A 25,646-nucleotide genomic window follows, 5' to 3' on the forward strand; every position below is an offset into this window, starting at 1 on the left:
TGCAGAAGGGATTTCTAAACATATAGGGAGTGGAAGGAATAGCTATTTGATTATGTGAAAAAATGAAATTTCTGCGGCCCCAAAACTTCACAACACTAAAAAGCAAAGAAATTGCTGTCTCCTTTCCTTATCTGACAAGCGTTATCTTTTTCTTTATTTCTTAGAAATAGAATAGGAGGAGTTCCTTGGTAGCTCAGCAGATTAAGGATCTGGCATTGGCACTGCAGTGGCTCAGGTCACCACTATGTCACGGGTTCAGTCACTGGCCCTGGAACTTCCACATGGCACAGGTGCAGCCAAAAAAAAAAAAAAAAAAGAATAGGAAAAAAAAAACAAAACCCACCTAAATAGGGTTAGGATGTTTGCTCTAAATATGACAGACCAAGTGCTTTATGCACAGATAAATGGAGATTTTTCAATTCTGAATAGAAGAATTTGCCTATGAAACAATTTGCAACCAATATATAAAACACATTATACTGACAGCTAATTACTATAAATAATCAAGCAGAAGTTGAGAGAGTCTTTCATTTAGCTGATTATCATCTCAATGGAAAACATAATCTGATTTAGGTAGTTCTTTGCCTACTCTATTTCCAAGAAATGACAGCAAAAGATAGAACTTGTTAAGTAAGGAGAATGGAAAATAGCATATAGCTGCCTCCTTTAAAAAAACACTAAGTACAAGAGTTCCCATCGTGGCTCAGTGGTTAATGAATCAGACTAGGGACCATGAGGTTGAGGGTTCCATCCCTGGCCTTGCTCAGTGGGTTGAGGATCCAGCATTGCCGTGAGCTGTGGGGTAGGTTGCAGACACGGCTTGGATCCCACATTGCTGTGGCATAGGCCGGTGGCTACAGCTCTGATTAGACCCCTAGCTGGGAACCTCCATATGCTGCGGAAGCAGCCCTAGAAAAGACGAAAACCAAAAAAAAAATAATAATAATAAAATAAAATAAATAAATAAATATGCAAAGTACAGAGAGAGGAAAATTAACATGTTCCAGTACCACTCCTGAGACTCCTATAAGGAGTATGAATTCTATGCTCTGGATGTCCTGCAGGAACACTGATATCAGTCCCGTTGATGGCCTCCTGAGAAATGCCCTGAATATTGTCTAGCCCACTTGGGCCTCTCACCAGAAGTTATATGATCATATGACAAATGATCATGTATGTTTTGCTTTAACAAGAATGTTCATTTTGTCAGAGTGGATTCTTAAGAGTCCTCAAGTGACCTGCAATTGAGTAGGAATTACAAAATCCAAAGTGGGAATATTAATTACTGCTTCTCCAGGCCATAGGATTTTATGATTAAATATGTTTTATTTTAATTGTGTGGATCTGTATTTCTATTAATTATTTATAATAATATCAATACTAATATTTAATGTCTTATTTAATTTGTGCCGAAAGCGAATGCTCTAAAGTAGATACATTGGTTATCCCCTTTTGAAGATGAGGGCTCTGTTGCCTTACACACCCAGTCTCATATGCAAAACATCAGTAGAACTGGGTTTTTTCCCTAGATAGTTAAACTCCAGAGCCCACACTCATTAATATTATGCTGTTTCTCCCTCCTTAAACCCTGATGTCTTCATATGATGACATTGACCAGTCCAAGCTGGGTGGTATAGAAATGTTTTCCAATTTGTCTCTTTCGTTGCCCTTTTAAGCATTCATTCTTAGTTCAGTAAAAACATGCACAGTTTTCTTTATCAGCTCTGGCCTGTTGCTTTCTGATGAATTAATTTAGAACCCAGGGAGAGCTTAGATATCCTAGAAAAATGGATAGCTCATATCCTTTAAATTGTCTCTTTTTAATATTAGGTGGTGCAAGTGAGTGATTTATAATGTTTTAGATGCCAAGGGACATGTAGCAAAGCTGACATTCAGTATAAAATTGTAGGAGCCATGGTGGGGCCTGTGGAGAGGGCGTCTCCATGGCAGAGAGCATACTCTTTCTCAAAGCAGCTAGTTTCATGGTTGGATGGTTCCAAACACAGCAGAGGCCCTTCTTCCCTGTGACTGTCCCTGACTAGTCCTCATTCAGACCAATCTACCTTTTATAAAATAGTTCTTCCAAGATTTGGAAGTGTAACTGGCTTTCTCTTCTCCAGGCTAAACACTGTTCTTTCAATTTTCATCATATGATGTATGTCTCTGAATTCTCACGTCTCTGATAACTTTCTAGACAGAGTCCAGCTTCTTGGTGACCTTTCCAAATGGTGGCACTGAGAAAGGAATACAAACCATAAAAATGTCAGCAGTATGAATGGGTGTCTATCTGGTCATAGGTTTCAGGAAGAATTTCCAAGCATATAGGGAGTGGGAGGAAGGACAGTGCAACAACCAGTGTGATCAACCAGTGTGAGCACCACAGGGAATGGAGGGGACACTTCCATGACACACTAAAAACATTGGTGAAGCCCAGGATTGGGTTAACATTTTCACAGCCCAGTCATGCTTCTGGCTTGGGTGGAACTTGTGGTTGGTCAAAATCTGAGCTGGGTTTTTGAATTAATAGTTTTTAAGCCAACTCCCCATCCCTCATCCCATGCTTGTACAGTTGATAGTTTTGATTCTCATTGCCACGCTTCACATTAATTTCTGTCAAATTGCTTTGCTTTGGCTCAGTGTTCTGGCACGCTGAGATTTTACAGCCAAGGAATTGGGGGACTGAAGGGATTTTTGTGTGGTCCTCAGCTATAGTCATTCTCCCTTTCTGTCAGGGTACCATCTCTTCTCCAGTCTCCCTCACTTCCTCCAGTACTCAGCTGGTTGATTTTCTTTATCCTGGTCCAGTTCTGGGCCTAACTGTTGCAGGATTCTTTTCTTTAGAGTGAGAGACAATATCAGTTGCCTCCACAGATTCCTTTTTTCTCTGCGTCTTCTCTGTTCTGCCCCTGATTTCTCACTCCTTTGAGTCCTTAGGGTGGCCATGATTATACCTGTTGCTTTGACCCCTTGGCTTGGGTGGAACTTGTGGTTGGTCAAAATCTCTTCCTCCAGCTCCTGACAGCCTGCTGCCCTGTACCCACTTATGTTTGTTTTTAGTGATTTCTTGGCTTCTGACGCATAGTTTCCCTGGTCCTCAAGTTTCCTATCTATCTCTTTTAGATTCTCAGTTCCTTTACCTTTATCCCAAATTTCTGCTGCCTGAGATATGATGACACTTGTTGCTCCATGTCATTCAGGAGTTTGGGACCTCATCCAAGGCATTGCTCAACATCATTGATGAGGATTGAGCCAAAGAGAGCCTGAGCTGCTTAGTTGGAAATCAAGACGATTTTGAGTATAAGTCAACTAGTTTTGAATCCACCTAATAATTCTGTATCCAGCCTTATCCACAGGGGGGAGTTAGAGGAGACCTTATCATATACTTTGCATGAATGAAGGAATACCACTATATGCACAGGACCCTGACCTATCAAACTGAAACCTGATTTTCAAAAGAAAAATGAACTTGGTTGGCTCTGACTTGTTCTTGCAACTGCATATTTGTTATTAGTGATCCGTGTCTGAAAGCTTTCTGACTATATCCTGTCTTGGTATTTGTGAAGAATTACTGACAAGCTTACCAATATGTGCTTTCCTGAATCTTCCATATTCATTCTCTGGAAACTTATACTAATTCATCTTTAATCTCCTAATATTTCTTCCATTCTCTGTTCTGTGGGTGATGCCAAAACTTCCATATATACTAAGTCCATCCAATACCCATGATTTACTTATATAAGAGCCTTGAACTCATTGAAAATGATATTCTTGTCATTAATTAAAAAAATTTTTTTTGTCTTTTTAGGGCCATACCTGCAGCATAGGGAATTTCTCAGGCAAGGGGTTGAATTGGAGCTGTAGCTGCTGGCCTACACCACAGCTCATGGCAACACCAAATCCTTAACCCACTGAGCTAGACCAGGGATTAAACCCATGTCCTTATGGATACTAGTCGGGTTTGTTATTGCTCAGCCACAACAGAACTCCTCATCACTAATTTTATGTTGTTGCTTTTTCTTTGCCTTATTCCTTCTATCTCTTCTGGTTGGAAAACCATCCTGCTTGAAGAAGAAAGCAAATTGAGGTTATGTAATTTCTCCAGTGGAGGGATTACCGCACAGGTTACCTCCTCTCTGGGAACATTGCTATTTCCCCTTTCCTTCTATTAAAATTTTTTAAAGCACTAACAAAACCTAAAGTCAGCAGAAGAAAGGAAATCATAAAGATCAGAGAGGAAATCAATAGCGATTAAAAAAACAATAGAAAAAAATCTAAAACCAAAAGCTGGTTCTTTGAAAAGGTGAACAAAATCGACACACCTCTGGCCAGACTCACCAAGAAGAGGAGAGAAAAAACACAAATAAAATAAGAAATGAAAAAAGAGAAATCACAATGGATAATGCAGAAATACAAAAAAACCGTAAGAGAATACTATGAACAATTTGTATGTTGTATGCTAACAAATTTGACAACTTATCCACAGGGGGGAGTTAGAGGAGACCTTATCATTAGAGTTATGGATAGAGTTATCCATTAGAGAGAAATGGATAACTCTCTAGAGACTTACAACCTGCCGAAACTGAATCAAGAAGAAATAGATCAACTGAATAGACTGATGACTAGAAATTAAATTGAATATGTTATAAAAACATTCCCTACAAATAAAAGTCCAGGACCAGATGGCTTCACAGGAGAATTCTACCAAACATACAACGAGGAACTTGTACCCATCCTCCTTAAACTTTTCCAAAAGGTTGAAGGAGAAGGAACACTCCCAAAGATATTCTATGATGCTGCCATCACCCTAATACCAAAACCAAAGATACTACCAAAAAAGAAAACTATAGGCCAAAATCTTTGATGAATATAGATGCAAAAATTCTCAACAAAATTTTAGCTAACCGAATCCAACAACATATAAAGAAGATCATACACCACAACTAAGTGGGATTCATCCCAGGTTCACAAGGATGGTTCAACATATACGAATCAATCAACCTCATACACCACATTAACAGAAGTCAAAAACCACTTCATCATCTCAATAGATGCAGAAAAAGCATTTGACAAAGTCCAATATCCATTCATGATAAAAACTCTTACTAAAGTGGGTCTAGAGGGAATATAACATAGGAAAAGCCATTTATGACAACCCACAGCATATATAATACTCAATGGAGAAAAGCTGAAAGCCTTTCCACTAAAATCTGGAACAAGACAAGGATGCCCACTCTCACCACTTTTATTCAACATAGTACTGGAAGTCCTAGCCACAGCAATCAGACAAACAAAAGAAATAAAAGGCATCCAAATTGAAAGAGAAGAGGTAAAACTGTCACTGTATGCAGATGACATGATACTATATATAGAAAACCCTAAGGACTCAACCCCAAACTACTTGAACTGATCAAATTCAGATAGCAGCAGGATATAAGATTAACATTCAGAAATCAGTCGCATTTCTGTATACTAACAATGAAATATTAGAAAAGGAATACGAAAATATAATACTTTTAAAATTGCACCCCCCAAAAATCAAATACCTGGTAATAAACCTGACCTAGGATATGAAAGACTTATATGCTGAGAACTATAAAACATTAATCAAGGAAATTAAAGAGGATGCAAAGAAATGGAAAGATATTCCATGCTCTTGGGTTGGAAAAATTAATATTGTAAAATGGCCTAATACCCAAAGCAATCTACAGATTCCATGCAATCCCTCCCAAATTACCCATGACATTTTTCACAGAACTAGAACAAACAATCCAAAAATTTACATGGAACCACAATAAGATCGAGAATTGCCAAAGCAATCCTGAGGAACAAAAAACCAAGCAGGAGGCATGATTCTCCCAGACTTCAGGCAATATTACAAAGCCACAGTCATCAAGACAGTGTGGTGCTGGTACCAAAACAGACAGACAGACCAATGGGACAGAATAGAGACCCAGAAATAAACCCAGACACCTATGGTCAATTAATCTTCAACAAAGGAGGCAAAAATATAAAATGGGAAAAAAAAAAAAAAAAAACAGTCTTTTCAGCAAGTGGTGCTGGGAAAACTGGACAGCTACATGTAAACCAATGAAACTGGGACAGACCCTCACACCATGCACAAAAATAAACTCAAAATGGCTTAAAGACTTAAATATAAGACAAGACACCATCCAACTCCTAGAAGAGAACATAAGCAAAACATTCTCTGACATCAACCTTACAAATGTTTTCTCCCCTTGGTCAGTCTCCCAAGGCAACAGAAATAAAAGCAAAAATGAACCAATGGGACCTAATCAAACTGACAAGCTTTTGCACAGCAAAGTAAACCATAAAAAAACCAAAAAGACAACTTACAGAATGGGAGAGAATAGTTTCAAATGATGCAACTGACAAGGGTTTAATCTCTAAAATATATAAACAACATATACAACACAACAGCAAAAAAGCCAACAACCCAATGGAAAAATGGGCAAAAGATCTGAATAGACATTTCTCCAAAGAAGACATACAGATGGCCAAGAATCACATGAAAAAATGCTCAACATCGCTCATTATTAGAGAAATGCAAGTCAAAACTACTATGAGATACCACCTCACACCAGTCAGAATGGCCATCATTAATAAGGCCACAAATAACAAATGCTGGAGAGGGTGTGGAGAAAAGGGAACCCTCCTACACTGTTGCTGGGAATGTAAATTGGTACAACCACTACAGAAAACAGTATGGAGGTACCTTAGAAAACTATATATATATATATATATAAAACTACCATATGACCCAGCAACCCCACTCTTGGGCATATATCCAGACAAAACTCCCCTTGAAAAAGACACATGCACCTGCATGTTCATTGCAGCACTATTCACAATAGCCAAGACCTGGAAACAACCTAAATGTCCATCGACAGATGAATGGATTAAGAAAATGTGGTATATACATACAATGGAATACTACTCAGCCATAAAAAGAACAAAATAATGCCATTTACAGCAACATGGATGGAACTAGAGACTCATACTAAGTGAAGTAAGTCAGAAAGAGAAAGACAAATACCATATGATATCACTTATATCTGGAATCTAATACAAGGCACAAATGAAGCTTTCCACAGAAAAGAAACTCATGGACTTGGAGAACAGACTTGTGGTTGCCAAGGGGGAGGGAGTGGGATGGATTGGGACGTTGGGGTTAATAGATGCAAACTAGTGTATTTGGAATGGATAAGCAATGAGATCCTGCTGTGTAGCACTGGGAACTATATCTAGTCACTTATGATGGAGCATGATAATGTGAGAAAATAGAATGTGTACATGTATGTGTGACTGGGTCACCTTACTGTGTAGTAGAAAATTGACAGAACACTGTAAACCGGCTATAATGAAAAAAAAAAAATCACTCAAAAAAGTTTTAAAGCAAATTATGTATTTGAGATACTGAATCACAGTCATGACCAAGGTTCAGGTTACCCGTAAGATCACATTTGTCTTTCTTGTGTTCAAGTTTCAAGGTCACTTACTTACTTCATGTACTTTGTGACCTTGGCCTATTGCTATCTGAATCAATGGCATTATGTTTAGCAGTTTCCCTCTTGCTGTTGTGTATCTCTTCCTTCAGCTACACAGAATGTGGCTCCAAACTCCATCTTGGGGCTCTTACACATGTGAACCTTCTAGAGGTGGACCTCAAGGACTATCCAGACCAAGGAAACAATATGCCAGGCTGGGAGACAGCATATCAGGATTTCCTCCAGGAAGATCATGTCCTGTTGGTCTAGATCTTGCAAGTTGCTATTCATTAAGTATCCCAATTTAGTCTGATATGGTGTAGGCCAAAAGCTTCACCACAGGCTCATATCAACCTGTGATGACTCTTTTTACCTCTGGGAAAAAAGGGTACCACCCAAAAGATGAGAAGAGCAAAGAAGAGCCAAGGGTAAATCACAGGGCTCAGAGCTTCAGAAAGCCCTGACGATGTTCTGGTCCAACTCCTGTATTGTGCAGAAGAGAAGACTGAAGGCCAAAGATAGCTATGGGAGTTGCCATCATGGCTCAGTGGTTAACGAATCTGACTAGGAACCATGAGGTTGCGGGTTCGATCCCTGGCCTTGCTCAGTGGGTTAAGGATCCGGCGTTGCCGTGAGCTGAGGTGTAGGTTGCAGATGGAGCTTGGATCCTGAGTTGCTGTGGCTCTGGCGTGGGCCGGTGGCTACAGCTCCAATTCGACCCCTAGTGTGGGAACCCCCATATGCTGTGGGAGGAGCCCAAGAAAAGTCAAAAAGACCAAAAAAAAAAAAAGAAGATAGCTACATACACACACAGACACACAACTTGTTTTCTTCCGTAATAGTTTGTATTTGAAGTAGTTCTCACAACTGTTAAATCACAGGACTTGGGTTGGAATTCAAGTCTCCTTGCTTACACGCCAGGGTCACTTTGTTTTCATCATACCATAGCCTTTGGCTATAGTATCAAATCTTCAGTTCTTCTCAGACATGTACGAACATTGAGTTGAGATCCCTAAATTTTAGGGAAAGATATGTTTAATGGGATGCCGTACTTCTCTGTGAATTTTGGTGGAATTCTCAACAGCTATCAGTTTTTGCTTTTGTTTTTAAGAAATGAGATGTGCATGGCTTACATGAAAGGCCTGTTCTAAAGTGTGCCACGTTTCTGTTTTGCAGGGAGTCCCCAAGTCATCCTTCCTGACAGAGGAGAAGAGAGCAAGGCTGAAGACCAACCCCGTGAAGGTACACTTTGCAGAGGAAGTGCTCATCAGTGGACAGAGCCAGGTGTGTCACTGCTCAGGGGGTTGAAGTGAGTTTGGCATTGAAGTGAGTTCATGCAGCAGGTGAGCTGCCTCCTGGCACATATCTCCGCAGCATGGAGAAGATGCAGAGGGAGGGTAGTGGGCTTGCTGGAGGCGCTGAGCCCCCACAGTAAGGCACCTGCAAACCATGGTAGAGATGCACTGAGTGTGGCTGTCTGTCATTCTCTGACTCCATTTTTCTGCCCTCGAAATTTCAACAGATTCCATTTGTTCATTTCTCATTCTGAATTTTCAGACTAAGTATTTCCTCTGAAGGTGATATATTGATAGTAGGGGTGGTAGTGGTAGGGGTTGCTTTTTTTTTTTTTTTTAAAAGAGCCCGTCATCTATTGAGCCTTATTATGTGAATCTAAACATTTTGGGTACATACTCCTTAGTCATCACCATACCCTGCAAGTGAGCTATTTTAACAAAAGAGGAAGCAGAGGCTTAGAGAGGTTAAGAGCAATGACTTCCGAGATCACATAGCTAGAAAATACAGGAGCACAGGTCTGTGTGATTTCTGTTCTTCTTTTTTCCACTAGGATATGTTGGCCTTATTGATATGAGAATACTTCCAGTGTTGGTATGGTTTAACATGGGGCTTCAGAAGACAAGTTTGTAAAGGGAAAATGTTGGCTAGAGTTTGAGGGGTTTTTATATGGACTATTGGATAAAAGACTCATAGATTCATAATTTAAGTATTTCCTTATTAGAGAAATGTAAATCAAAACCACAATGAGGGAGTTCCCATTGTGGCTCAGCATATTAAGAGCCTGACAAGTATCTATGAGGATGCAGAATCCATCCCTGGCCTTGATCAGTGAGTTAAAGATCAGTCTTTGCCACAAGCTGTGGCACAGGTTGCAGATGCAGCTCAGATCTGGCATTGCCGTGGCTGTGGTGTAGACTCCAGCTGCAGCTCTGATTTGACTCCTAGTTTAGGAAATTCCATATGCCACATGTGTGGTCCTAAAAAGAAAAAATAACTGTAATGAGATCCCACCTCATACCAGTCTGAATGGCCATCATTAATAAGTCTACAAATAACAAATGCTAGAGATCATGTGGAGAAAAATGAACCCTCCTATCTTGATTGTGGGAATGTAAATTGGTATGATCATAATGGAAAACAGTATGAATGCTCCCCAGAAAACTGAATATAGAACTACCATATGATCTAGCAATCCCACTCCTGGGCATATATGCACAAAAGAACTACAATTCAAAAAGATACATGCATCCCTATGTTCACTGTAGCACTATTCACAATAGCCAAGACATGGAAACAATCTAAATACCCATCAGCAGATGAACATGTTAAGAAGACGTGGTACAGGAGTTCCCCTCGTGGCTCAGCAGTAATGAACCCGACTAGTATCCATGAGGATGTAAGTTTGATCCCTGGCCTTGCTCACTGGGTTAATGATCTGGCATTGTGGTGAGCCATGGTGTAGGTAGCATGTGCAACTCAGATCCCATGTCGCTGTGGCTGTAGCATAGGCCAGCAGCTGCAGCTCCAATTCAACCCCTAGCCCAGCAACTTCCATATGCTATGGGTGAAGCCCTTAAAAAAAAAAAAAAAAAAGAGGACAAAAAAAAATGTGATAAATATATATGTGATGGAATACTATTCAGCCATAAAAAAGAAAGAAATAACACCACTTGCAGCAACATGGATGCAACTAGAGATTCTCATACTAAGTAAGTGAAGTAAGTCAGAAAGAAAGACAAATACCTATGGTATCACTTATATGTGGAATCTAAACTATGGCCAAATGAACCTATCTACAAAATAGAAACAGACTCACAGACATAGAGAACAGACTTGTGCTTGCCAAGGAGGAGGGAGAAGGGAGTGGGATGGACTGGGAGTTTGGAGTTAGTAGATGCAAACTATTACATTTAGAATAGAAAAATAATGAGATCCTACTGTATAACACAGGAAACTATACCCAATCTCTTGTGATAGAACATGATGGAAGATAATATGAGAAAAAGAGTGTGTGTGTATGTATGTGTGTGTATGTGTGTATATATATATATATATATATATATATATATATATATATATATATACACATATATATATGTATGTATGACTGGAGCACTTTGCTGTACAGCAGAAGTAGGTACAACATCGTAAATCAACTATACTTTAATTAAAAAAAAGAATAGCTAGTAGCTATTGAAAGCATAAAAAATACATTTATGTGGTAACTTCTTTTGGTAACACATAGTTGAGAAAATGAAACTGCTATTTAATCAAAAAAAGGATAAGTCGGGAGTTCCCGTTGTGGTGCAGCAGTTATCCGTGAGGAGGTGGGTTCGATCCCTGGCCTTGCTCAGTGGGTCAAGGATCCAGCATTGCTGTGAGCTGCAGCATAGGTCAAAGACACTGCTCAGATCCCATGTTGCTGTTGCTGTGAAGTAGGCCAGCACCTGAAGCTCTGATTAGACCCCTAGCCTGGGAACTTTCATATGCTGCAGGTGCAGCCCTAAAAAAAGAAAGAAAGAAAAAAAGGGTAAGTACATCTCTAAATAAATAAATAAGTAAATATTTCCCCCCAATGGTCTATAACTATTTGCCTTCTGAATTCAGTGAAACAATATTAAATTTTGAAGCTTTTGAGTCACAGCTTGTCCCTATCTAGTCTTCTTGTCATGGAGATTAGTGAATGGGGAGTCATGGCCATTTTAACACAGGATCCAGGTGATCAGGTTCACATCTGGAAAGCCCTTATTTTCTTCTTATCTTGCTGCTTGACAGATCCCACCTTCAGTTACCCCGAGAGTAAAGGGTGGATTTGTTCAGGAAGGGGCTAATGGGAGACCTGGTCAGAAAAGGCCCAAGATCCTATCAGTCTGCAGTATTTCTGCAGTATTTGAGTCTCTCTATGTCTATCTTTGTGGAAGTGGATTAAACCTCTTTAGCAGATTAAATTTTGATACAGTGTGTGTTTTTCAGAGTAGTAAACAGTATGGAGTTTCTATGGTGGCTCTTCAGTAATGAGTCCAACTAGGATCCTTGAGGATGCCAGATCGATCCCTGGCCTCACTCAGCAGGTTAAGGATCCAGTATGGCCATGAGCTGTGGTGTAGATCACAGAGGCGGCTCGGATCTGACCTTGCTGTGGCTGTGGCACAGGCTAGCAGCTACAGCTCCAATTTGACCCTAGCCTGGGAATTTCCATATCCTGCAGGTGCAGTCCCCCCCCTCCGCCGGCCGAAGAGAAGATGAGAAGTAGGGGCTAGAACCAACTAACAGAACAAATAGAGTGTAAGTGTAAGAGTTCTGTAGATGTGAACCAGATCCCTTGGGAGACTTGCAGGTCAGGGCACCAGGTCCCTGTATCAGGCACATAGGGCAGAGATAGCCACTGCAGTGGAAGTTCATCATTGTGATCTACCTATTCATCTTCTCAAGTGTTTAAAAGATGGTAAAATCAGTGGCTAAACTTGCTCCCTTGAAACATACTAAGGCCCTAAAAGAATCTGAAAGAGGAAACCAACATTTGGGGTTTTGGTTTTTTTTGAGGTATAGTCGATCTACATTGTAAGTTTCAGATATATAGCATAGTGATTCACAATTTTTAAAGATTGTATTCTCCTTTGATAGTTATAAAATACTTATATTCCCTGTGCTGTACAATATATCCTTCTAGCTTATTTATTATATACATTGTAGTTTGCATGTCTTAATCCCCTACCTTGCCCCACCTCCCTCCCCAGGGTAACCAAGTTTATTCTCTATATTTATTTATGAGCCTTTTTTTGGTTATATTCACTAGTTTGTTTTATTTCTTAGATTCTGCATATAAGTGATATCATACAGTAGTATCTTTATCTGACTTCAGGAAACCAACACTTCAAATATGCTTAATTTGGTTAGCCATTAAAGAAATGCAAAGGAAAATATTAAGAAGGGCTACTTTGGGAGTTCCCTGGTTGTCTAGTGGTTATAACTTGGCATTTTCACCACTCTAGCCCAGGTTTAAGCCCTGGTTTGGGAACTGAGATCCCACATTAAGCCACTGCTCACTGCAGCCAAAACAAAAACAAAAAACAAAACAAAAACAAAAAAACCCAAAAAAGTGCCACTTCGTACTTGGTAAATGAGCACAAATAAAGAAAAAGTATAACCCCTGATGCTGAGAAAGTAGCTATAGTCATGTACTAATTGGTGGCTTTGTAAATTGATTTACTTTTTCGGGGGTTAAAAAAAAAAAAAAACTTAATGAATGCCATAAAAGTGGCCTAAGGATCACATTCTTTTTTTTAATTACTCAGTGAATTTTATTACATTTACAGTCATACAATGATCATCACAACCAAATTTTATAGCATTTGTATCCCAAATCCTCAGTACATCCCCCCACCCCACAACCTGTCTCATTTGGAAACCATAAGTTTGTAAAAGTCTGTCAGTCAGTGAATCTGTTCTGCAAAGAATTTCATTGTGTCCAAGGATCGTGTTCTTATTAATTTAGGCCATAAAATAATTTAAATGCAAAAAAATCCATGTATTTAAAAATATCTGTACTACTGATATATAAACTGCAGAAAAAATTGAAAAAATAGTAAGTATCTAGGGCAGAGAGATGTTTAAATAAATTCTAGTATATCAGCTCAACAGACTATAAGTCCATTAAATTTATAAACATTAAACCACATGAAAAAGTGCATATATGTTGAGTAAAAATCATACAAAATTGAGCATGTTCTATTACTGCAGCTCTCTAAAAATAATTTACAAGTGTAGATAAAAACTGAAAGAAGCATTACAGAAAAAGTAAATGTGTTAGTTATGTGGTGTTATTATGGATGGTTTTTTTTTTTTTTTTATAAATCACCAATAATAAAGTACCAAGGAAAACATTTCACACTTGGGAAATCTAAAGATTAAGATTTCTAAATACCTGAAACCAGAGAAGTGAGATGACAGCAGAGTGAGCAGTTTGAAATCCTTCATCCCTGATTGAATGTGAAATGGCACTGAGATATGAACATAACCCTTTATCTTCCATAAAAGTACTGTGGCCTTTAAAAAAAAAAGTTAAGAGAGAGTTATGAATGTGAGTCTTGCTTAAAAGATACAAGGGCCCTTATATTTAGAAGATACAAATATCTCACCTGAAAAAAAAGCTGTCAGGTTTTTGAAAAAAGATGATAAGCTATTAACCCAGGTGGCCTTTGTACCCAAACTCTTTGCAAAGATTAGATCTGGGGGCAGTTCCAACTCAAATACCGGGGACCCTAGAACCTCTTGAAGGTTCTGGAAGACACCAGCCCCAAGGATCCTCTGCATCTGCAGCTAAACATCTGGAGGGCACTTTTTATGAGAGCTGGCCCTGGGGGCATTCTCCAGACCCAAAGGGAATTATTCCCCTGCTCTGCTCCACTTCAGGAATTCTGGCTAGCCTGGAGTCACCAAACAGAGCAGCCATATGTCCTCTTCCCTAAAAGCCCTCTAAGAGTGGCAGAGTCTCTTAGGAGATCCCATAAATCCAGGGTGATGGTTGGGATGAGTGGCGGCTGAGAGCAGCCCTCTGCCCTTTGGTGATGCTTTACCATAGGGAGTGCAGCAGTAAAATGTAGGGGGGCCCTCAGGGGGCTTCCTGCCTGCTATTCCACCCAACTCCACAAGGCAGAGCGCAAGAATCTCAGAAAGGGATTTCCCATCGTGGCTCAGTGGAAACGAACTCGACTAGTATCTATGAGGATGCAAATGTGATCTCTGGCCTCGCTCACTGGGTTAAGGATCCAGGGTTGCCATGAGCTGTGGTTTAGGTCACAGACACAACTTGGATCCTGCATTGCTGTAGCTATGGCATAGGCCAGCAGCTGCAGCTCTGATTCGACTCCTAGCCTGGGAACTTCAATATGCCGTGGGTACAGCCCTAAAAGAAAGGGCGGGGGCGGGCAGCAGGTACATTTGGGACAGTATGCATGCTTGTCATCTGACTTGCCAAACTGTATTCCATAAGGGTGGCAGCTAGCGGGGAGGTGTCAGCTGATGGTCATGTGATATCACACAGGCTCGTGCGGTGCTATCTGTGTGCTCTTGGCAGAGCTCACTCTTCACCTCACCCCTCCTGTCTAACTGTCCTCGTGGAACATCCCTGGAACAGAGCATGCCTGTATCTGTGTGGCATGAGCCTCATCCATTGGAGAAATCTCCAAATGTCAAGAATCAACCTACAACTGAGTGAGAGGTTGGGGAAAATCCTGCTCTCCACACCAGGCAAGGCCAGAGAAGCTGAGGATCTGTCACACTCAGGGACAGACAGGGACAGTTTCATTGCTACTCTTATGTTTTCCAGGGTAATTCTCTGCTGTGTATGCCCAACGTGCTCAAGTTGTACTTGGAGAATGGACAGACCAAAGCTTTCAAGTTTGAGGCCCACACGACTGTGAAGGTATTCCGAGTAAACTTGAATCTCTTTCCCAGTGAGAATTTGCTGACTCCCAGGACCACCCCACCCGGCCTCTTTCCAGGCAGCTGCCTTGGAGATCTCATAACCACCATGGTCTGAGCACCTGCAATAAGCCAAGCACTGGGTTAGCTCGTTTAGTTGCACAAACACCCAGCAAGCTGGTATTTTAACAACCATCTTGGAGTTCCTGTCGTGGCGCAGTGGTTAACGAATCCGACTAGGAACCATGAGGTTGCGGGTTCGATCCCTGGCCTTGCTCAGTGGGCTGAGGATCTGGCATTGCCGTGAGCTGTGGTGTAGGTTGCAGACGCGGCTCGGATCCTGTGTTGCTGTGGCTCTGGCGTAGGCCGGTGGCTACAGCTCTGATTAGACCCCTAGCCTGGGAATCTCCATATGCTGCAGAAGCAGCCCTAGAAAAGGCAAAAAGACAAAACAAAAAACAAAAAAAACCACCATCTTGCAGGGGAAGAAATGAGGGCTTCAAGAGATGAAGTACCCAATACAACTCAAAAGCCTTTGTCCTTAACCATGGGGCTTCTCTGCCTCTTGCATGGGACTCTACTGCGACTCAGGAGACTAGGGTTGCTCAAAACCCAGACAAGGTGTCTGGACAGGTCCAGGCCCCTGCACGTTCTGTTCTGGATAGAAGTCAGTTCAGCTCATATTTAACACCTTGCCCCAGAGGAGATGCCCTGAGGCAGGTGGGACAGAGGAGGTAGAAAGTGGTCTCTGTCTCCCAGGAGCTAGGAGCTTGCAGGCAGGTTGTGGGAAGGTGGACATCCAAGGGGCTTCCAGTCGTCCAGGGCAGGAGGAAGTAAGGGCTGTGAAGGGAGAGACCAGGGGAAGAGCACCATCGGTTCCGCCCCGTCAGGACCAGAGAGAAGGCTTTGGAAAGAAGCTGGACCTGAGCTGAGCTTTGAAGGGCAGCAAAGAATTGAACCAGCACCGGTGGAGACAGCGCTCTTGAGGGGTTAGAGGATGCACATCAATCTGAGGGAGTCCCGTGAACGAAGGCAAAGAACCAGGAAGGGGGGCGTTGGCCCCAAACAGTAAACCATCCCATAGACTGGAGCACAGGCCATTTCTGGGGGAGGAGTGGGAGGCTGGGGATGGCCTGGAATAGCAGGCAACAGAGTTAAGATTTTATCCCTCATTAAGGATCCAGCACTGCTGTCAGCTTGGTGTAAGTCATGGACACGGCTCGGATCCCGCGTGGCTATCGCTGTGGCTGTGGCTGTGGCCAGTAGTTGTAGCTCCAATTAGACCCCTAGCCTGGGAACCTCTATATGCCACGGGCACGGCCCTAAAAAGACAAAAAGACCAAAAAAAAAAAAAGATTTTATCCCTAGGCAATAAGGGATGGCATTACAGTTCCCCCCTGCCCGGTATTTTTATTTATTTATTTACTTTTATTTTTTTATTTTTTGTCTTTTTGCCTTTTCTAGGGCTGCTTCCCACAGCATATGGAGGTTCCCAGCCTAGGGGATTCAAGGTGGACAGGAAGGGGACAGGCAGGTACCAGACAGTAGCCAAGACACACACACACACACACACACACATACACACACACTCACACACATGAACATGCATTTGTATACACATGCAATGCATGCACGCACACATGTGCACACAGCTAGTGCTCCCTAGATTCCTTTGGCAATTCTTAGGGCTGCCCCAAATGCCCTATTCCGTTCTTTCCTCCTCAGAGGGGAAGCTGGAGAAAACCTGTCTGAACCTGGGAAGCTCAAGTCCAAAGGAGCAAAGGGAGGGCAGGACAGATTTGTTTAGCGTTCACTGCATGTCTGACCCTCTCCCGGGCACTTCCTCAGGTGCTGTCTCACTTAATGCCCCCAGTAACCTTGTAAATGACAAGGGTTAACTCACTTTTCAGATAAGAACACAGGCCTAAGAGATCCAAAACTCGTCAAGGTCAACTAGTTCATAACTGGCTTCCAGCTTGGTTTGCTATTTCTAAACCCTCCACTGGAGCTGACCCCACTGCCATTCTGCATAAAAGTTTTGCAAACTCGGTAGACAAGGTTTCTACTTCTGTCCTCTTGGAGCAAAGTACATTGGAATGAAGGGGACAGTTTATTTAAAAAGAGTCCTCCTTTGGTGGCCAAAAAAACTTAGAAATGATTTACAATAAAAGCACACACCACAGGGGAATTAAAGCCAAGATTACAGACGGGGTTAGGAAATAAACAAGGACTTAGCTGGTATAATACTGATGAATCTAACTAATCTGTGGCAACCAATTTTTTTTTAAAAAAAAAAACAAACCTTTAACTCTTTATGACAGAGCAAAAGAGGAGGATATAAAGAAACACTATACTAAAAATGTACTATACTCTACTGTTTAAAGGTATACTGGAGTTCCTATTGACTCGGTTAGCGAAACTGACTAGCATCCATGAGGATGCAGGTTCGATCCCTGGCCTCACTCAGTGGGTTAGGGATCTGGCGTTGCCATGAGCTGTGGAGTAGGTCGCAGACGTGTCTCAGATCCCAAGTTGCTGTGGCTCTGGCGTAGGCTGGCGGCTACAGTTCTGATTGGACCCCTATCCTGGGATCCTCCATATGCCGTGGGTGTGACCCTAAAAAAGACAAAAACACCCCCAAAAAGTATGCTATACTATTTAAAAGTATACCATATTATACTTTTTTACCCAATACTGTGGGTAAAAAGGGAAACACCACTGTGACTTCATCAGTGACTTCTCTTCCCTATTCTCTTATCAAGAGAAGCAAAATCCCCCTTCTCAAAATCAAGGAAAATAGGATGTCATTTGACCCAGTGAACATTTAGCGATAGACACTCTTTGTGTGCCGGCAAAGCTGTTGATGATACAGAGATAAATTACCCAGGGTCACTCCCTTAGGGAGCACAAAGTCTTGGCTGGGGCTGGGGTGAGGAGAGGAGACCTGGGGGTAACATAGTGGGAAACTGTGGGTGGTACAGTGTGGTCAGAATCAGGAAAATGGGACATGGAAACAGGGTGGTGTGGGCTCCAGGCAGTGAGCACTTCCAGCTGGGTGGCAAGGAAAGGCCTCTGGTATGTGGTGGCCCAGGGGGCTGACTTGGCAAGGTGGACAGGACGGGGACAGGCATGGTGTGTGAAGACGGCTTCCCAGGCATGAGGAGTGACACCAATAAAAACCCAGTGATGGGCACGTTTGGCAATTGTATGGGGCTCGCAAGCAGGGTGCACTGTAAGAAGCAGCAGAAGGTAAAGAGGGAGAAGTGGGTTGGAACCTACTACTTGAGAGCCTTGAATAGTAAGCTGAAGGGTTTGGGCTAGGGGACCATGGGAGCCACAGAATATTCTTGAGCAAGGGAGGGCATAAGCAATATGAGGCTTAGACAAGTTCTTCCAGATTGGGGTCAGCCCACTTTTTCTGCAAAGAGCCAGATAATAAATATCCTAGGCTGTGCAGGCCATGAAGCTTACTCACCTTTGCCCTTATAGCAAATGGGCTCAGCTGTGTTCCCATATAACTTGAATTATGAAAACAAGCAGAGTGTTCCTGTCATGGCATAGTAGTTAACGAATCCAACTAGGAACCATGAGGTTGCGGGTTCGATCCCTGGCCTCCACTCAGTGGGTTAAGGATCTGGCGTTGCCGTGAGCTGTGGTGTAGATCGCAGACGTGGCTCAGATCCCAAGTAGCTGTCGCTGTGGGTCTGGCATAGGCCGGTGGTGACAGCTCTGACTCGACCACTAGCCTGGGAACCTCCATATGCATGGGAGCAGCCCAAAAAATGGCAAAAAGACAAAAAAAAAAAGAAAGGGAGCGGCCCCAAAAATGGCAAAAAGACAAAAAAAAAGAAAAAAAGAAAGGGAGCGGCCCAAAAAATGGCAAAAAGACAAAAAAGAAAAAGAAAAGAAATGTCAGCAGCTAGCATGTATCGAACACTTGTCACCTGCCAGGTGCTGTTCTAACTGCCATGTATGGGAGAATTAATTTAATGCACACACCAACCCCTGAGAGAGGTATGAGTATTATGACCATTTTAGAGCTGAAAACACTGAGGCGTAGAGAGAGTAAGCACTTTATCCAGGGACACACAGCTAGTGAGTGGTCGTCTAGGTCTAGCACCCATTCACTTTACTGTACTGTCTCTTACTAAAGAACGTAGCTATCACTGAAGAAAATCATATTAAATAGTGATGAAGGAAATCAACAGGCCTGGGACAGAGAATAACAGGGACAGTCACATTTAGATACAGAGAAGGTCCTTCTGAAGAGAAAGAACAGCCTGGTGAAGAGTGTGGGAAAAGTGTGCCAAGCAGAGGGAACAGCACGTGCGAATGAGCACATGGCAGCAAAGATCTTGCGATGACAAAGGGCCCCTGTAGTGAACGAGGAGAATGTGGCATGGCAGCTCTGATGGCACAGTATTAATTGTCATCTCACCCCATTGACCCCTCTAAATGGGCATCATTATCCTCCCTTTTGCAGGAGGAAACTGAGGTTCAGAAGCATCAGGTTGAGGAGTTTCTGTTGTGGCTCAGTGGTTAATGAATCCGACTGGGGACCATGAGGCTGCGGGTTTGATCCCTGGCCTTGCTCAGTGGGTTAAGGATCTGGCGTTGCTGTGAGCTGTGGTGCAGTTTGCAGATGTGGCTCGGATCCCACATTGCTGTGGCTGTAGTGTAGGCTGGCGGCTACAGCTCCAATTGGACCCCTAGCCTGGGAACCTCCACATACCACGGGTGCAGCCCTAGAAAAGGCAAAAAGACAAAAAGACAAAAAAAAAAAAAAAACAGAAGCATCAGGTTGATATCCTACAGTTGCCTAAAGGATGGGCAGTGGGATTCTGTCTGGTAAGAAGTTGACAATGCAGACTCCACAGAGAGGGTGAACTCAGAGTCCTTAGAGAGAGGTGTAAGGCTCCAAGGAATGGCTTTAGGCTTCCAAGCAAAGCAAGAGAGGGTGGCTTATGGGTGACGCTGGAGCCCTGAGGAGAGGAGCAGTGGGTGTAGGACCATGAGGGGTGATGAGAAATCCCACATGGGGCCTGTCAAGATTCAGCTGCCTGGTTGGCAGTGGATAGGCCAGGTGCACCGAGGCACAGAGGGAAGGTAAGGGAAGCCCTCCCTGCCTGTGTCTGCACTTGAGGGCCAGGCTGCTCCTCAGGTGACCCTGACATCTCTGTGCCTGCAGGACATCATCCTCACCGTGAAGGAGAAGCTGTCGATCCGAAATACAGAGTACTTTGCGCTGGCCCTGGAGGAGCAATACAACATCTCACGGCTGCACCTGCTGCACGAGGAGGAGCTCATCCAGCAGGTACCACCTGCCCCTGCCCCCGGTGAGGAGATCTGGGCTGGGCAAATTGCACACTTCAGCCAGAGCCTTTGGGCACGGGGCTCAGGCATCTGCAGGTCTGATGCACTTTCTCATGTCCAAAAGGACATAGATCTGGCTCACCCTGGGTTTTGTATGAGGTAGGCAGGCTCCCGTTTTGCAGACAAGGAGACAGAGGCTTAGAGAGGTAAGGTGACTTACTCAAGGTAACACAGCCAACAGAGCCCCATCTTTTGCTTCCAGCTCTCATGATCTTCCCCGGAACCTGCTGCCTTTGAGACATCAGGGAAACACATCTGTTGCTGTGTCTAACCCCTTTTTGTGAGGCTTGCCCCCTGTGCTCGCCCCTGATGTCAGGACAGTCCCTCTGTACCACTCAATCTTTCAGCCCTTCAGCCGATTTGTTGTACTAGATTTTTTAAAACCAAACACAGGTCAGTTCCATAAATCCTTGTTGAGTGTGTGCAATTATAAGATGAATAGGATTTCAATAGTTGGAAAAGGAAAGGGGACTTTTAGAGAAGAGAAGAAGCATGAGCCAGAAACATGAGCTCATGGGGGCTCCCTGAGTGTTCTTCATTATGATGAATTCCCAACCTGGGTCACTTACTTTCTAATACTGTTGCTCACAAACCTTTTTTTTTCCCCCCTGATCACTTCTATTCCATTAGCATTGGAAAAAATCAAACTAAATTGCCAATATAATTGAAGTGAAAAAGAATAAGGTACAGAACACACACACATGCACATATAATGTATAATATATTGTTACTGGTGCAAAAAGAAAAGATATACATTTATAGGAGCATATATACACATAGACTGTCTCTGGAAGAGTATGTAAGAAACCAGATGCAGAGGTTTCTTCTGGAAAGCACAACAGGTGGATGGGATCAGTGGGAAGCTTTGCCATTTTGAGCCTTTTACATTTTATCGCCATGGGAAAGTCAAATTAGTGGCAAAGGTCTGTGCAGTCTTGGGAAGCACTAAAAGGGAAATCTCCGGGGACTGTCTTTCATTGTCTTTTTTTAAAAGTTGTTTCGTGGAATAACAAAGGCGGAAGATGAACCATAGCTCTCTCACCCATCGCAGGTGGTAGAAAGGGAGGAGTCACATGACTACCGCTGCCTCTTCAGGGTGTGTTTTGTTCCCAAGGACCCCCTGGACCTCCTGAAAGAAGACCCTGTGGCTTTCGAATACCTCTATCTGCAGGTGACCTGGTCTGCTCTTCCTAAAATAACAGTGGTTGTTCTCAAAGATGACACATTGGGTTATTTTGAACATGAGCTCAAGACAATTAAGCAACTCCCTGGTAGGGATTATCTTTATCTGAGAGAGAATGGGCCCGATTATCCCTCAAAATTCCTTTTTATGTCACTGAGTGGCTATGTTAGGAGATTTGCAATATATTAATGAAATTAAGGCTTAGTCTTCAATGTAGATGATACGTTTTCTAATACCATTTAGCAGCTTTCGAGTTACAGTTTTTACTGCTAAAAGGGACATTGATGCTTCAAAGCTTTATTTCAGAAATGAAATAAAGGTCACACAATTTGCCTGGGTCACCCGTTTGGTGGTGGAGCCAAAAATGGGTTCCTTGACATCCTGGCCTGGTGCTCCCCCTGCTGTACTTTCTTAGGTGAGGTTTAGTGTGTCATTTTTATTTTGATAAAAAAATCATCTGGGAGGCATCCCCATTTTTACAGATGAGATCATTTGAACTAGTTGGATTGACTTGCCCAAAGTCTCACAAAACTGGTGACAGCAGATAATAACAATAACAACCGCAGTAGCAGGACTTTATAGGTGCCTAACGCCATGTCCAATACCTGCTTTCAAAGGTATTATCTATTTTAAACCTCACAGAAACCACAGAAGGTTGGTTGATTTGACCATCCTTGTTTAGCAAGGGGACTTAACGGATGCTCGGAGAGTCTTAGTAAAGTAACCAAGGTCACATACCCAAGAATTGACAGAGCCAGGTCTCAAAGCTGAGCTCCTGGCCCTGCTGCCTTTGTCCTGAGAGAACTACTAGGAACACAATCTGTCTGTTCTTGTTTCCCAGTTCCTCTGATCTCATGTCTTCTAGAGCTGCAGCGATGTGCTCCAGGAGCGCTTTGCCGTGGAAATGAAATGCAGCTCTGCACTCCGGCTTGCGGCCCTACACATCCAGGAGCGGATCTATGCCTGTGCCCAGCCACAGAAGATCTCTTTGAAGTACATAGAGTGAGTGGCAGGGGACTCCTGTGTCCCATCAGCAGCTGCTCAGTTGCATCTATTACATGGCTGGCCCTGGGCCTGATTCCACAGAAAGCTGATACTCGCCCACCTACCCATCTGTCCGCTGTCTTCGCATTCATTTCCCTCTCCATCCTCTCCCACCCAGCCTGGCTTCCCTAGATGTCAGGACCTGGCTGCTCCCTCTGGGGCCGAAGCCACCTCCAGATGGAATGACATAGGATCCCTTTGTAAATTCCCAGTTCCTGTGGGAGGATAGCATGGGAAATCAGTTGATGACTTCCACATAAAGCTTCTGAGGGCGGGAATGCCTTGGAGACTCATGCGGTGTGAACCAAACTGTGTTGCATTACATTCCTAGTAGGCAGTGTCAAGTCCTAGGTTCCTGACACCTCCTGATTCTTAGCTTAAATGTTCACTTTGCTCTGCATGGTGTCACCCAGATCTGTTAACCTCCTCACCAGATCTCAGCTCCATCTTGCCCAAGCATCAAAATCAGATGGGGACTTACATTTTAAAAAAAGAAGACAAATCCTTGGCCTTATCCCTGAGATGCTAGGTCAGATCTCTAGGGACTAGGACCTGAGAATCTGTATTTCTAGTTTGGTGAGGGATTTTGAGGCCGTTAGGTTGGCATTGTTTTGAAGCTTGGCCTCTGGGATTCACAGGTGCTGTGTTGCCCCGGGAGCACTTGCTATACATGTGTGATGAGGAGTGAGCTTCTAGAATGATCCTGGCATTTAATTTCTGAATGGCTGGTTTTTATGGAGAGAGTGTGTGTGTGTGAGTGTGTATAGATAGATGATAGGTAAATAGATAGATAGATAGATAGATAGATAGATAGATAGATCGATCGATAGATTTTATACAAACACATTCTTCATATATATATTTACATACACTCCACAAAACCATATATACGTGTGTGTGTGTGTGTGTATGTTTTATATATATAGGGTTATGTACATATATCTTCTGCTGAGAAAAAGGCTTGTAATTGCAACATTCTTAGAACACTAAGTACTGAATCAAATGTAATTAGGTTCTTCACTAGAGTCAAGTACACTGTAAAAATGAGCCTTCTTGTCTCCAATGTCTCATGGCAGGAAGGACTGGGGAATAGAGAACTTTATATCTCCCACTTTACTACGAAACATGAAAGGAAAAGACATCAAGAAAGCCATTAGCTTCCACATGAAGAGGAACCAGAATTTGCTGGAACCCAGACAGAAGGTAAGGTAGCCATGGCCCCTACTGACCACACAGCTGTCTGCTGTGAAACCTCAGGGAGGAAATTTTCAACATTGCCTGCATTTTAGCTCTGACTTCAACAGTCTTTTTCATTTTCTTTTTTTTTTTCTTCTTTATTTAAGCAACTTATCTCTGCTGCCCAGCTACGGTTAAATTATCTACAGATCCTTGGGGAACTCAAGACGTATGGTGGGAAAATCTTTAATGCCACTTTAATGGTATGTATTTTTAAATTTATTTATTTATTTTTTTATTACTCAAATGAATTTATAACATCTGTAGTTGTATAATGATCATCACAATCCAATTAATGGTATGTATTAAAGAACCGTGAGGTCCTATCCTTATAAGGGCTGCTGGAAGTCCTCTGCAGATCAATGTACATTTTAGCCTAAAATTCCTTAGGATCATGTCACAGACTAGAATTTGTTTGGGAAACTAAGTATTTATTATGCCCTTGAGAAGTATCTATCATGCCATTGCTTGGCACCAGCCCTCTGATGGGGGAGGCAGAGCTGAATGAGGGATGATTCCCACTCTCAAATGATGGAACAAGGCACCCGACAAGGCAGAGCAAAGCCATGAGAGACACAGGGCCATTCCTGGGGGTGTGACGACAGAGGCCACCGCTGCCAGCTTCAAGTTGAATAGGAAGAAGGGATTGAGGAAAGGCAAGAGGGTTGGATTTGGCCCAATTTCAGTACAGAGGAGAGGCATTCTAAGGGTAGGTACTGTAAGCAGTTTATCCTGGAGCTTTGGGTGTATGAGGATGAAGAGGGGCAAAGGGAACTCAGGAAGGAAAGGGAAGAATCTTAGACTGACTGCCAGGCTGGAGCCCTGCTTGGTCAGATGAAGGGGAGATGTGAGGGGTGGACCTGAGAAGGGAAAAGAGAAGCAGAAGAGCTCTCAGCTCTGTTCCCCATTGCTCCTCTGGCCTGGCCTTTTGGAGCCTAGGCCTAGAGCTATGTGCTGTGCTGTCAGTGATGGGGTGGGGTGGGCTGGGGGCATGGCTTAAGGGAACTCCTCCCCACTCATTCCCAGAACTCTCCAGCACAAACCAGGCAATTTACCAAAAAGAGGGTTTTGTTTTGTTTTGTTTTATTTTATTTTCCCACTGTACAGCAAGGGGATCAAGTTATCCTTACATGTATACATTACAATTACATTTTTTTTTCCCCACCCTTTGTTCTGTTGCAACATGAGTATCTACAAAAAGAGGGCTTTTTTAAAAAAAAAAAATAATAACAGGAGTTCCCATTGTGGCTCTGACTAAGAACCATGAGGTTGCTGGTTTGATCCCTGGCCTTGCTCAGTGGGTTAAGGATCTGGCATTGCTGTGAACTGTGGTGTAGGTCGCAGACGAGGCTTGGATCCCGCAATTGCTGTGGCTCTGGTGTAGGCCAGTGGTGACAGCTCCAATTAGACCCCTAGCCTGGGAACCTCCATATGCCACAGGTGTGGCCCTAGAAAAGGCAAAAAGACAAAAAGAGTAATAATAATAATAATAACAAAACTCCTTTCCATGGATTTGATGTGCCTCTCAGTCATTTACAGTATGGGTCAATTTAATCAGACTGCTGACCTAAACATGTAGGTGGAAA

General features: G+C 42.8%; 1 protein-coding gene across 2 annotated transcripts in view; it reads left to right on the forward strand.

Moving 5' to 3' along the window:
* Positions 1-25,646, forward strand: part of FRMPD1 (FERM and PDZ domain containing 1) — a 139,637-nt gene that overhangs the window by 103,897 nt on the left and 10,094 nt on the right. For both annotated transcript variants that reach the window (XM_047767960.1, XM_047767958.1), the window contains exons 6-12: positions 8,682-8,789; positions 15,130-15,225; positions 20,413-20,538; positions 21,649-21,768; positions 22,646-22,782; positions 23,901-24,027; positions 24,168-24,263. In XM_047767960.1, coding sequence (XP_047623916.1) covers positions 8,682-8,789; positions 15,130-15,225; positions 20,413-20,538; positions 21,649-21,768; positions 22,646-22,782; positions 23,901-24,027; positions 24,168-24,263 — 810 coding nt within the window. The remainder of the gene's footprint in view (positions 1-8,681; positions 8,790-15,129; positions 15,226-20,412; positions 20,539-21,648; positions 21,769-22,645; positions 22,783-23,900; positions 24,028-24,167; positions 24,264-25,646) is intronic.

This window comes from Phacochoerus africanus, chromosome 2, assembly GCF_016906955.1.
Source record: "Phacochoerus africanus isolate WHEZ1 chromosome 2, ROS_Pafr_v1, whole genome shotgun sequence".
Lineage (NCBI taxonomy): Eukaryota > Metazoa > Chordata > Mammalia > Artiodactyla > Suidae > Phacochoerus > Phacochoerus africanus.